The sequence below is a fragment of the Chelonoidis abingdonii genome, chromosome 6 (genome assembly GCF_003597395.2).
Source record: "Chelonoidis abingdonii isolate Lonesome George chromosome 6, CheloAbing_2.0, whole genome shotgun sequence".
Taxonomy (NCBI): Eukaryota; Metazoa; Chordata; order Testudines; family Testudinidae; genus Chelonoidis; species Chelonoidis abingdonii.
This window is the reverse complement of record NC_133774.1, coordinates 54,973,475-54,986,939: the sequence shown is the minus strand read 5'-3', so window position 1 is coordinate 54,986,939 and position 13,465 is coordinate 54,973,475. Positions and strand designations below refer to the sequence as shown.

The window sequence follows — 13,465 nt, the reverse complement described above, 5'->3', positions numbered from 1 at the left end:
TCAAAAGTTCAAAAATCATGAGTCAGACCCCAAAAAATCATGAGTGTTTTGTTTTGGTTTTTTTTGGTTTTTAAAAAAAGATCATCTTGTGTTTTTGGTTTCTCTTTTGATTTGTGAACTCCCTCCTGCCCAATCTCTGTGTCTGAGAGGGAGACAATTAGTGTTGCTAATTCCCTCCTATTTACTCAGTAAGGTGATTTTGGCCCCTGCCGCAGGAGCTCTCACTGGCTGCCTGATGGTATGGAGCTTCTGGCTTCTCAAAATTCAACACTTAATTCATTTAATCTGCGCCCACCCTAGCCACACATCTGCCTGTCTCTGAGCCCCACAATTCATTATGCATCCCCTGCAGACTGCACAGCCATTCCTCCCCCACAATCCCCACATCTGTCTTTGCTACAACCCAGTTCTGCTTCTCCAGCAGTTATTGGGGTTTGTCACCCGCTTCTCCCAGGCCTGCACACAGGGAGCTACTGTGGGGTTCAGTTCTCTCATTTCCGAGGCCTAAGGGGGAGGCAGAGTAGCTCCAGGGAGTCTCCCCCGGGCTGCTCCTTTTTCTCTTGCTAGGCCTGGTGTTGCCAGGATAGACACAGGAGCAGAGGAAAGAGCAGCCCATAAACATTTTTCACAGGAGACTAGGGGGAGGAGTGAGCAGAACCACCTGAGCTGATGGACTTTTTCTGCTTCAGCCTCACCTCCTGTGAGACTGGTGTCATCTGCTCTCTCTCCCCATCCTTTATCCAAAAACTTCTCTATCCTGAGAGGAGATGGAAAGAATTCTACCTGCCTTCTGCAACAGCCCTGATTGGTGGCTCTTCCTCAGGAGGTGGGGGAGTGGGGAAGAGCAGCCAATCAGAAGCGGGGTTCCCCCAAGTAGAATAAGAGGGATGAAACATCTCTTATTATAATGAGACTGGTTACAACTCAACCAAACTCATGTTAGTCAGGAGGAAATTGAAAGAGCTGCCAGCAGTGGTTACATAGACATTCTGTACATATAATAGTAATTTATTTATTTTTTTGGCACATTCCCTTCTGACTAAAAACTAAAGTTTTTGGGATGCCGTATTTCTTACTCTTAAATCAGTCTCTAGTAAGTTGCTGTATGAGTTTGTCTCTGTGCTTACATCTTCTGAATGTGAATAGATATGCAAATAATGTTACGATAAAAGGCAGCATTTTCTGATGTGTTTAAATGTCTTTTACTAAGTTTCATGTACCCAACATGCAGTATATATGGGAGTCAAATGTATGCTGCCCGTTATTGGGGAATGAATGTATCATTTACCCAACAGATTTTTTCAAACAATCAAAAGCCTAGAGCTGCGTCCAAAAATATCAACATTATTGTGTGGCTCCTGCAGTCAACTGCAATAGCAGGCACAAAATGAGTGCATGCATTGCACATCTTGACAACTGGATGGGTGAGGTGTGGACCACAGTATATTTGTCATTCAGAACTTATCTCTTCCGATTCATTTTTTACCCACTCACTCTAGGGCAGGGGTAGTCAATAGGCAGACTGTGGGCCAAATCCAGACCACCAGATGATTTCGAACAGACCCCAAACTCTTTATATTTACATATTATTATTATTATTTATTATCATTTTATTTTTTTCTTTGGAGTCTTGACTATATCACGACCAAGAAATTTTGACTTTGACAAAAAATAATTGACCACCCCTACTCTAGGATATCCACCTTTACCCAGTTCCCAGGGCAAGGCGTAGCCCTCCTAATTTCGGCACCCACTCTTACTCAATTCCTAAGGCTCAAACCTTCTACAGGTTTGCAGGGTCTTTTTATCAGTGAAAGAGCCTTACACAGTAATATCCTAAACCTCTATTTATTAACAAGCACCAAAACAGAATGCACACACTAAGCGTACAATGCTCACCACTCCCAATAAGGCAGAGGAACTTTTCTTGATGGCCAGTCAGGTTCAAGTCATCTGGGACTCCAGCTTTTGCATGATATGATTGGCAGAGTGTTGAGATCTGGCAGCTCTGATCTTGGGTTGTGTCCTGGAGTTGGTTCCCAATAACTTCCTTTTGGAGCTCCGTTTATATAGTGAAACTTAAGTCCTGCTTAGCTGTACCTTATCCCATCATTTTACTTAAGTATTACAAAATAATTCTTTGGCCAATTCTAACATATTGCAAAACAATTATTTAACCAATCATACCCCACAACCTTAGTTGATTTAAATCTTGCAAAATTAGTTATGCAACATACAGAAACAATCAAAGAACCAGGCAGAAACCATACAGATAAACAACAGAGAAGTAGGGACCATAAAGGCAAAACAATAAAGTAGAGATTTCACAAACACAACTGTTGATAAGTGATTCCTTGCCAGACAGAATACAATCAAACTAAGTTTTTAAAAAAAACATCTCAAGATCCGTTTTCTTATCTAGTGGTGGTGGGTCCTATTAGCACTGGAGCACCTTCTTAACAGCCTGATATTTCATTGTTTTAATGCACTTTAGATGGAATGTGAGGATGTGACTTTCTGCTTCTCTGCTTGTGGCTGCTGCTGTCCTAATGTGGCTGCAGAAAAAAGCCTCAGACTTACACTTTCAAAGTCTTTTCTCCTGCTTCTCAAAGTCCCATCTTACTCCTTTCTTCCTTCAGGGCTTCTTTGCCTACCTGGACTGCATGCCTATTCCCTTTTGTACATCCAGTCATAATAACTGTGTTTACATTTTTGCATATGGCTCTAGGCTTTTGGTCCTAAGGGCTTGCTTGATCTAAAGCCCACTGAAGTGAATAGAAAACTACCATTGACTTCAATGGGCTTTAGAGCTATCCAATTAATATAGGCAGTGTGTGAATCACCCGTTCAGGGAGGCTAGCCCCAGCCCCTCCCCTTCTGCCCGAGGTCACTCCCTTCCCCCACCAGAGCCCCAAGCTCCTCACAACAGCCTCCAGTGCCCCTAGCCCTGGAGCACCAGGCAGCTGGCATGGTCCCCAGCACCTGCAGCTACAGAGCACTGGGCAGCGCGAACGCCAGCCCCAGCTGCCCTGAGTCCCAGACCACAGGCCGGCCTGTCTTAGCCCCAACCCCAGCCTGGACCCAGGGAAGAGCAGGAAGCAGGAGAGGGCCTCAGAATGGAGCATGGGCAGGCCACACCTATATTTGGGATGCACATTTCTAGGCAGTTCAGGTCAGTACAGTCCACATTTGTGGAATTACAAAGTCTTTCTTCTTGACCTATTTATAAGTGAGTTTAGTAATTTTCTTGTAGTAAGTGGATCATTAGTGATTCCTTAGTATTAATCAGTGTCTGTAATGATAAAAGACAACAGTATCTGGAGCCCTTTCCAGAAGGGCTGAGCTTGCTACATCAGTTTTTGCAAGCTATACATGGAGTAGAGGTGGGGGTCGAGGTGTGCTGCAAAGGGAATGAATCCATCTACTCAGCGGCTGGGCTGCTGCACTGATTGCCATCTCAAATCTTGTGCTTTCTGGGATTATCCTAAGATAATACAGTCTATTGAACGATATATGTCTGACTCCGAGAAGCTCCGGAGCACACGAGATTTGAAGAGAACAGCTGGTTCAGAGGACTATACTAAACATGATGCTCTGTCAGAGTACCAGCAATTGCGGCCCGCTGAAGGCAAAATGGAGCTTGGAGCAGGGAATCTGGAGTAGAGAGAAAAAGGAGGAGTTGATGTTGTGTGCATGAAGAGGGGGGAGGGGAGATTTCATTGGCTTGAAAGAAGGCAGGTGATAGCATAAAGAAAAGCAGTTGTAGAGAAGTTGACAAAAATTTCAAATAAATTTGGATAAGCTTCCAAACTCTGGGGGACCGCAGTCAACTGAATTTAACCCTAACTCCAGGGCTACAGTAAAATATGAGGAGAAAATTAGACATCCTTTCATGTAATGGTGCCTGCTGTATTATTATTTTTAAAACTGCTCATCAGTAGTACAGTTTGGGTCAAAACAAGCCTCAGATGAATAATCTTATTTCACCCTGTCAAAAATCTTCACTGACTGCCAGATCATGGTGACATCAAAGTAGTATGCAAATCAGGGGTGGAGCTCTTCCTCATACTAGTTGAGCACTCTTACCCATCTGTAGTCCCCATTATTTTTAGTGGGACTATTCACATGAGTAAGTGCTCACCAGTATGAATAAGGGTTCCATAATTGGGTCCCCAAAAGGTCACATGTTTTAAGAGAATGATCCATTGTAAGTGACCACCCTTGTGCATGATGGATGGGCATTGAGTGTTCTGGAAAAACATTGTTGTGTCCAGGATTACATTGAGCAAAGACATAAGGTTGTGATTTGTACAGCGTAAAAGATCTCTGACTCTTTGGAGTCATGGGAGATTAACTCTGTGTAGACCATTGATGACAACTCTTTTGCCCTTTGCCTCCCTGAGCACACATGCTGGTTCCTTTCTTTATTCAAGGGAAAATAATCTGCCCCACTCCTATACTTGGCATAGGCTATTTCCTGCATGGTGCCAGCTCAGCTGTGCTGATTGGCTCCTTAATCCTCCCTCCTGCTTGCCCACTTCCTGACCACCAGTGTTGGAAGGAAAGTAGTGAGCCCACAAACTGCTCTGCCTTTTGAATTGTTACCTGCTACAGTGTAGCCTTGCACTCCATCCTTCATGCATTAGCTGGGTCACAGTTTGGCCCTTTGTAAGTAGATGAAATCAGTTTCAAACTTACAAATGTTAATTTATCAATTATGTATTAGTAGTCTATTCATCAGTGAAGCAAAGACTACGTTAGAGGTACCTTCTCATTTCAAATTGCAGAGATTTATTGTCAAGGATAAAACTAGTATAGTAAGCCTGGTACTAAATACCTGCAGTATAGTACAACACAGCTGTAGGAGAGTGATCATGTAGAACTAATTGTATCAAATAGCTAATGTTTACTACTGCATATATCATGTATCCTATTCTGTAAAAGCTAGAATGCAGAGTAATGGTTCTTTTTATTTATTAGTTTGTTTTGTTTTTTTCAAATTCTTTCAGAAAATGGACCCCGTCTACTTGTGGAAGCAGAACAAACTAAAGTCTTCTCGCACAGGGGTGGCAATATCACACTACCGTGTAAATTTTACCGTGATCATACATCAGCTGGCTCAGGAACCCACAAAATTCGTGTCAAGTGGACCAAACTCACCTCAGATTACCTCAAGGAAGTGGACGTCTTTGTCGCAATGGGACTCCACCAGAAGAGTTATGGAAACTATCAGGGCAGAGTGTTTCTGAAAAAAGGCAGTGAAAATGATGCTTCTCTTGTAATCACAGATATAACACTGGAGGATTATGGGAGATATAAATGTGAGGTGATTGAAGGATTGGAGGATGACATAGCAGTGGTATCTTTGGATTTACAAGGTAGGTGGCATTTGCATTACAGATTTATGGAGCATTAACAAGCACATCCTTTTCCAAGTAAATATGGAAGAACATAATGGTAACTGCAATGGCAATGTGGAAAAGAGATTTTATACTTATTCTATTTAGTAGTTGCATTTATTATTTTAATATATATTGTAATCTGTTCTTCAATATGAACTACTATCTACCCTAATGATATGTCTATGATCATTAGAAATCTACTCAGGAAGTGATGGTTATGATTATTATAAAATTTCAGTACAGATATTCAGATTGAATAATAGTCAATCAAAAAGGTGGATTGATCATATAGGGTCATATTCTGCCACCCATACTCACATTGATTAGTACCATTAAATGCTGATTTCTCTGGGACTATTGAGGAGTAAGGTATTACACATGAATGGGGGTGGCAGAATTGGTTTCCTAGCTATTACCGCCTTCTTTTGCATATAGGCTGCTCTAATAGCTAATGTACAGAGTATTCTGAAGTAGATTTTTCTCTTCAATCATTTACTAAGAAAAAAAGAGAGATTGTTTATTCCTAGTCTGCAGAGTATCAAGCCGTGATTGTTTTAAGATCTAAATATATGAACTCCACCCGCCCCATCCGCTTACCCACCACTACAATATTTAAAGCTGTGTTCCTGTGTCAATAAAAGCCAGGGCTTTATTTAAAAATTCAGAACTGCTCTGTGCTTTTCTAGGGCACTCCCTTTAGGAAAAAGCACAGATCATACCATATTTTTTGTAGTTCAATTTATTTTAACCTTCTTTCTTTGCATAGGCCCTTATGTCTTCTTTAAAGTACGATTACTGGCCACATATGTTCACGCTAACATGAAATATAGAATTAATTCCAGAATTCCAAAATTTCAAACACTCAGGAGCTTTCAATGAATAAAATTTGAATGGATCTTGCACAGAATTCTGTAAATTGTGCTTATCTTCAGCTGGTAATTTTGCTGGAACAACACTACATGGTATGTCAGCTACAACATTTGGTTTCATACTTATTTTATTACGTTCTTTTGAGTTACTGAGCCATACTTGCAATGTGGGATGGGCAGGAGTGGCGCCAGGGCTTCCGACGCCCTAGGCGGACGGCCGTTTCGCCGCCCCCTGCGGGTCCGGTGGAGCTGCCGCAGTCATGTTGGCGGACAGTGCGCTGGTCTAAAGGCTCCGGTGGACCTCCCATCGGCATGACTGCGGTAGGTCCACCGGAGCCTTTAGACCAGCGCACCGTCCGCCGACATGACTGCAGCAGCTCTGCTGGACCTTCACAGCAGCGGATCGTCCACTGGCATCACTGCAGTAGTTCCCCCGGACCCGCATGCCACCCGCCTGGCAAAATAGCGCCCCCCAAAAATTCTGGCGTCCTAGGCCATTGCCTAGGTCACCTAAATGGTAGCGCTGGCCCTGGGGATGGGCAGAGTGCTTTGGGGACAGAAAAAACAGTTGTCAGATTACTAACACCACCATATCAAACCAAATCATAACATGAATGATAGAAGCATTATGAGAAGTGTCTGGAGTGCATTGTACTCTGGGAATCTTGGGCTACTAGACTGTGATAGCCATCAAAAATTAGACCAGCCTCGTTTATGTGAGGATGGAGCCAGTTTATCCCCCAGCCTGTCCTCGTCTCAGAGGAAGCAGGAGGTGACTCAGATCTGTGCTTGAAACTCCTTAAATTTGGCCTTATGACTTTACAGACAGCATTATGAATTACTACCATAGACACAGGGTAAAATCATATTTTATAAAGCTTTCTGCCATTCACTTAACCAAAAGGACATGAAGAGGGAATATGTTTCAGTAGTTTCCTAAGAAATGTCAACATTGTCATTAAATATTGGTAAAGTTCAATATTTTTTCCCAGCTCAGTATTAAATGCTGCTATAAAATACATTTGCAAGTGAGCTGCAAAAGCATCTGCTACATGTAGTCAGTAGTTATTTCCTTCAATGGGGCTGTCGCAAACAGGGAGTTTAACATACCAATAAAATAGAAAAATCTGTGAAATGGGCCTTAAGTTTTTCTGTGCTATAAATAAAGGACAGCAAATTCTGTTCTCATATATAATAGTAAGTCAATGGAATTGTATCAGATTTTTCACTGGTGTAAATGAGCTCAGACTTGACCCTGTTTTTTCCAAGGTTTTCAATATTGATTTGCATAGTGAATTGAAAAATTACATTCAAGAGTGCTGTGTCTGTTTTTGTGGACGCCTCCCTGCGGTCCATACATTCCACCAGGTGTGTGTCTGAAAGAAGACCTTACAGATGCCAAGTTATTCCCTGACACTGTTTAGAAAAATATCTGACTTGTGCACCTGCAAATCAATGAAGGATGTGAATCCTTGACCTTCACAGTGGTCTATTGTATGCTTTGGTATTTATTTCATTTGCAAGTCAGACTATCTCTCTGTTTGTTGAAGCCAGATACGCTGAATGGCCTTGCCTTAATTCTCCATGTTCATTTGTCAACTCCTGGTGCATTCCATTTGTCAATCGAGAAAAACCCCCATAGCTTCCATACCATTGTGAAAGGCAAAAGTATTCAACTTACATTTTTTCACCCCATCATTATTATTAGTCTCTATCTCTTCAATTTCACAGAAGAATGTAACTCTTTATTAGAGAAGATTAAACTTGTATACAGGTTAAGTCAACTACAACTGATTTTTAAATGAAGAGAAAAAAATGAGTAGGAGGCAAAAGGCATTTGGCTTTATATTATCCTTTTGCCAGTGGCATCCATATACTCAGTCACATCTTTGTACAAGGAAACATTGTATTAGCTGCTCAGTGCAGCTGTTCTGATTATGACATGAATCACTGAAGTGATATATCAGGTTCAGCTTATAATGTACTATTGATCAAAGAAAATCAAATCCTGACTGACTGATACCTAGGGTGGGATTCTGTGATGAGCTCTTAGAGGCTCACAGCCCATGGGGAAGAGGGGACTATGGTAGTTTCAAAAGAGACTTGTGCTTTCTCCTTCCCTTAGACAACCATGAGGGCCCTTCCTGGGCTGCTGTATGGGCCATAGTACTGCTAGAGTGACCCATACCTCCCTTACTTTAAGATGTATTGAAATGTATTAAAACTGATACTAAGTACCATGTTGAACATTGAATTGAACCCAGGGCCAGCTCCAGGCCCCAGCGCGCCAAGCACGTGCTTGGGGTGGCATGCCGCGGGGGGCGCTCTGCTGGTTGCCGGGAGGGCGGCAGACGGATCCGGTGGACCTCCTGCAGGCGTGCCTGCGGAGGATCCGCTGGTCCCGCAGCTCCAGTGGAGCATCCGCAGGCACGCCTACGGGAGGTCCACTGGAGCCGCGGGACCGGCGAGCGGCAGAGCACCGCCCCCTGCGGCGTCCTATTGTGCTTGGGGCGGTGAAATTGCTAGAGCCGGCCCTGATTGAACCTTATGATGATTGCATTGTATACTTGAGAGAAAAATATATGATATGCTATGGGAAATGGTGTTTCCCTAGAACATCCCTTTAAAATAAAGCATTATCCCTTATTTTCACATGGTTCCCCCCTATTTCCATCCAACAAAGGTGGTCACCTTAAATGCTGCCCACAATTGTTGCCTGCTGACCCCCCAACATTCCCCAGTCAACCTCCACCTCATATCTAGGGTGACCAGACATCCCGATATTATCAGAACTGTCCTGATTTTAGGGGCTTTGTCATCCTGCCCATATCAAGTGTGCCCCCTGTGCCATAGCTAGCAAAAGGTCCTCAAAGGTCAGCTTTACAGCAGTGCCATCACTGGGGAGAATTCCACTCCAGTCCTTTTACCAAATGTAAAGGGGCCAGAGTGGGGGTAAGATCTCACCTCTAATTATCTGTCCTTAAAAAGTATTCTTCATCATACTACAAATTTGAAATCAGCTGGTGCAAATCAGTGTAGCTCCTTAGAATTGAAAGTTGACTAGTTCCCTCTTATTTAAACTGAAAAGGGTTCCAGCTCACTAACAACCACAGTAAGAGGCGTGCATGAAGTGATCACTTAGATAAATGAATGGGAGTTCTTGTGTGAGTAATCATATTTGTACATAAGAATGCTTGTACACGTATACAGAGCTGTGGACTTTCTGAATTAACTAGATCAATATTTTGAAGTTTTCAATATTTTTTTTAAAAAAGTTATTGATCTTTTTGATTTACCAAACATCGCCGCTTGTTATGAAAATGACAGTAGTTTCTCCTAAGAAGATTATGTTTGATTAAACACACTTACTTTTCAAGTGAGCATATATTTAATGTGTTGTAATCCTCATACTGTCCCTTTGCATTTCTCCATACTCATTTCTCAGCTTATCTGCATTTTTCACAGTGCAGGCTCTGATTGCAGTTGTTTGTATGTATACAATGCAAAAGAGATCTACTCACAGCAAATCAGTTTCTTGGGGAGAAATAAAAGGGTATCAGCCCATCCTTTGTTACCCTAACGTTCAAGAGCTGCTACAAATAGTAAAGTCAATCTCAGAGTCGGAAGGTTCCACATCAGTAGTGCAGTGTCCTTCAGAGCTAGCCCAAGGATGCTAATTGGCAAAGAGACAAAACATTTATTTCCAGGAATGCCCCTGGCAGTACAAAAAAGCTGATCACTTCAATGTAAGTACAAAACAATAAAGCTTTGGCTAGGTGAAGGTGTATTTATCATGTCAGAGACCTTGTCCTCTACTTCAGTTCTGATTAATGTTTTTGTTCCTGTAGACATATTGGACTCCTGGAAACATAATTAAATAAACTGTCCATAGTAATTGGACAATATTTCAATCCTAGCTTTCAAATAGCAATGTAAATAAATTCTTTTAATAATTGATACACATTTTTAAATAGCTTGCTGTACTATATATCATTCTATTTCATTTTAACAGGACAAAACTGAATACACCCAAGAATGGATAGATAGCATTTCAGTATCTCTTAGAATGGTACTTAAGTCAATTGACACCACTTTATTAAATGTTATTAATATTTTCTGCCTGCTCTCAGGAGCAGTGTAGATAAGTGGAGTACAGGGTCTGGAACTCTGGCTGACCTTGAGGAAGTCACTTCACAGTTTACCCATCTGTAAAATAGAGATAATGAGCCTTACTTCCTTTGTAAAGTACTTTGAAACCTACTGACAAATAGCACTGTATAAAAGCTAAGTATTATTACGTTCCTTATAAGCAAAAACCAGATGGCTCTAAGCTTACATTTAATGTTCTTTACTTCAGCTCCTCCCCTATATTTAGGGCCCTACCAAATTCACAGTCCACTTCTGTAAATTTCATGGTCACAGCATTTTAAAAATCTTGAATTTCATGGTTTCATATATTTAAATCTTAAATGGCATGGTGTTTGCACAAAGCATAAATATAAACATGTATTTAAAAAACAGCAAAATATAAGCATGTAAAGCCCTTAAATCAGCATTTCTCAAACTGGGAGGTCCCAACCCAAGGCTGGGGGGAGGCGGCAGCCTATTGTGTGTGTGTGTGCTGGGAGGGGGTGGGAGGGATCCGCAGTATTGCCACCCTTGCCTCTGTGCTGCCTTCACATTTGGGTGGCCAGAGAGCAGTGCAGTGATCAGTAGCAGCGCAGAAGTAAGGTTGGCAATTGTCATGGTATAATTCCCCACCCTGAACCTTAGCGTCCAAAAGATGGGGTACCAGCATGAATTCCTCTAAGCTCAATTACCAGCTTCGTACTTGTAGCGCTGCCACCAACCAGGAATTCCAGTGCCTGGTACACTCTGGTCCCCCCAAAACCTTGCCCGGGGAACCCCAAGAGCCAGATCCTCTGCGATCTTAACACAAGGAAATAACCCTTTCCCCCACCGTTGCCTCTCCCAGGCTTCCCCTCCTGGGTTTCCTGGAAGATCACTGTGATTCAACTCCTTGATCTCAGAACAGAGAAGAAAATTCACCTTCCCTCCTCTTCTCTCTCTCCCTCCCAGACTCTCTCCTGCAGAGAGACAGTATCCTAACACAGAGAGAATTAACCTTTCTCTCCCCTTCCTCCTTCTCCCCACCAATTCCTGGTGGATCCAGACCCAGTCCCTGGGTCTCACCAGATAAAAAAAACAATCAGGTTCTTAAAAAGAAAAGCTTTTAATTAAAGAGGAAAAACAGTAAAATTATCTTTTGTAAATTTAAGATGGATTAGGTACAGGGTTTTTCAGCTATAGACACTGGAATCCTCCCAGCCTAAGTATACAAGTACAAATTAAAATCCTTTCAGCAAATAACAAATTTGAAACTCCTTCCAGCAAATACACATTTGAACTCCTTCCGGCAAATGCACATTTGGCAATAAAGGAAACAAGCGATAGCCTAACTCCGCCTCATCTACTAGTACTTCTAATTTGAACTTATAAGAGCCTGTTTTGGAGAGAAACCTGGTTGCATGTCTGGTCACTCTCAGAACCCAGAGAGAACAACAACCAAAAACTAACAGCACACACGAAAACTTTCCTCCCTCAAGATTTGAAAGTATCCTGTCCCCTGATTGGTCCTCTGGTCAGGTGACAGCCAGGCTTACCTAACTTGTTAACCCTTTACAGTCAAAAGAGATATAAAGTAGTTTTGTTCTATTAACTCCTACTATCTGTTTATGACAGCCATACACCGAACTCTGGCTGCCCAGCTCTGAAGGCAATGCAGAAGTAAGTGTGGCAATATTGTGACCCCCACCATACACACAATACCCTTGTAGTCCCTTTTGGGTCAGGACCCCACTTTTAGAAACACTGTGTACTTTGTATACATTTACCCTATAGTATAGTATAGGGTAAAAGGACACAAAAGACCAACTTTCATGGAGGAGACCAGATTTCTCGGTCTGTGATGTGTTTTTCACAGCCATGAATTTGGTAGGGCTCTACCTATGTTTTCATATTGATGTAATATTGTCCAGTTGGGCGCGTCACATTTTCATTACATACAGTACTCTGGCACCCTGGACTAACAGTAGTATTTTAATATTTTCCTCTTAATTGATGTCTAGCTGACAGTGGATCTGTAATTGAAATACATGTTAGTCTATATGTATACTTTTAAATTCACACATCCACAATAATTTTAAAAATCCACTTCTCTGATGCTGCCTATAGTGAATCTTGTTTGCAGTGTAGCTGTAGCTGTGTTAGCTCCAGTATATTAGACACACAAGGTGGGTGAGGTAATCGTTTATTGGACCCAGTTGGTTCAATAAAAAGATATTACCTCACCCACTTTGTCTCTCTGTAGTGAATTTTGTTGGGTTTGCACAGAAAGTCCCTTTTGTTGTTCCCTTTCTCTGGCCCATCCCTTTTTGTATTTTTAGACAACATCTATCTCATCGTGGAAGCTACCGCCAAGAAATATATGCATTGTTATTATTATTGCTTATTAGAGTTTCACTACTGTGTATGGATATATAGAGTCAATCAGACAACTGCATTTGATCATCCATGCTCTACTACTGGGGGAATTCTGTGCCAATGTGCAGAATTCATGACTCCCACAGATTTCTTTGCTTCCCCACAGAAAAATTACTTTTTGACAGGGAAGCAAAGGGAAGCCGCAGGAGTAGTCAAGCACTCATCCCCAACACCTCAGGTGCATCCTTTTGGGCATACAGAGCAGCAAGTAGAGAGGTAAATTACTGTGGGGGGAGGAGAGGGCTGGGGATGCTCATGCTCAGACCCACTCTTTGTCTGCTCAGCCCCTGTGCATCCAGAATCCCCATATCCAAACCCCACTGCTAAGCCTCAACCCCCACACCCAGAACCCCCACCCCTGCACAGAATCCCCAACACTTGAACTCCCACTCCATCAAGCTCCACCCCCAGGATCCTATCCTGCACTGGGCTCAGCTGCTAGTCCGGGCTGGGCAGGGAGTAAGGGAGGAGCACACTTCCTCAGCATGAAATGGCCAGGGCTGAGGCAGACCCTCCCCCAGAAACCTCCTCTGGCTGCAGGAAGCTCCTTCCCCCTACTTCCTGCCCCCATCATTCCTCAGCTGCAAAAGATGTCACTATACAGTGAGCTGCTCCCCCATCCACCCAACCCCTGTGCATCTGGATCCCTCC

At 42.6% G+C, this 13,465-nt stretch overlaps 1 protein-coding gene across 3 annotated transcripts in view; it reads left to right on the top strand.

Annotated features, from left to right (window-relative positions):
- The window catches only part of HAPLN1 (hyaluronan and proteoglycan link protein 1), an 89,252-nt gene that overhangs the window by 53,811 nt on the left and 21,976 nt on the right, over positions 1-13,465 (top strand). For all 3 annotated transcript variants that reach the window (XM_032763425.2, XM_032763427.2, XM_032763426.2), the window contains exon 3: positions 5,010-5,378. In XM_032763425.2, coding sequence (XP_032619316.1) covers positions 5,010-5,378 — 369 coding nt within the window. The remainder of the gene's footprint in view (positions 1-5,009; positions 5,379-13,465) is intronic.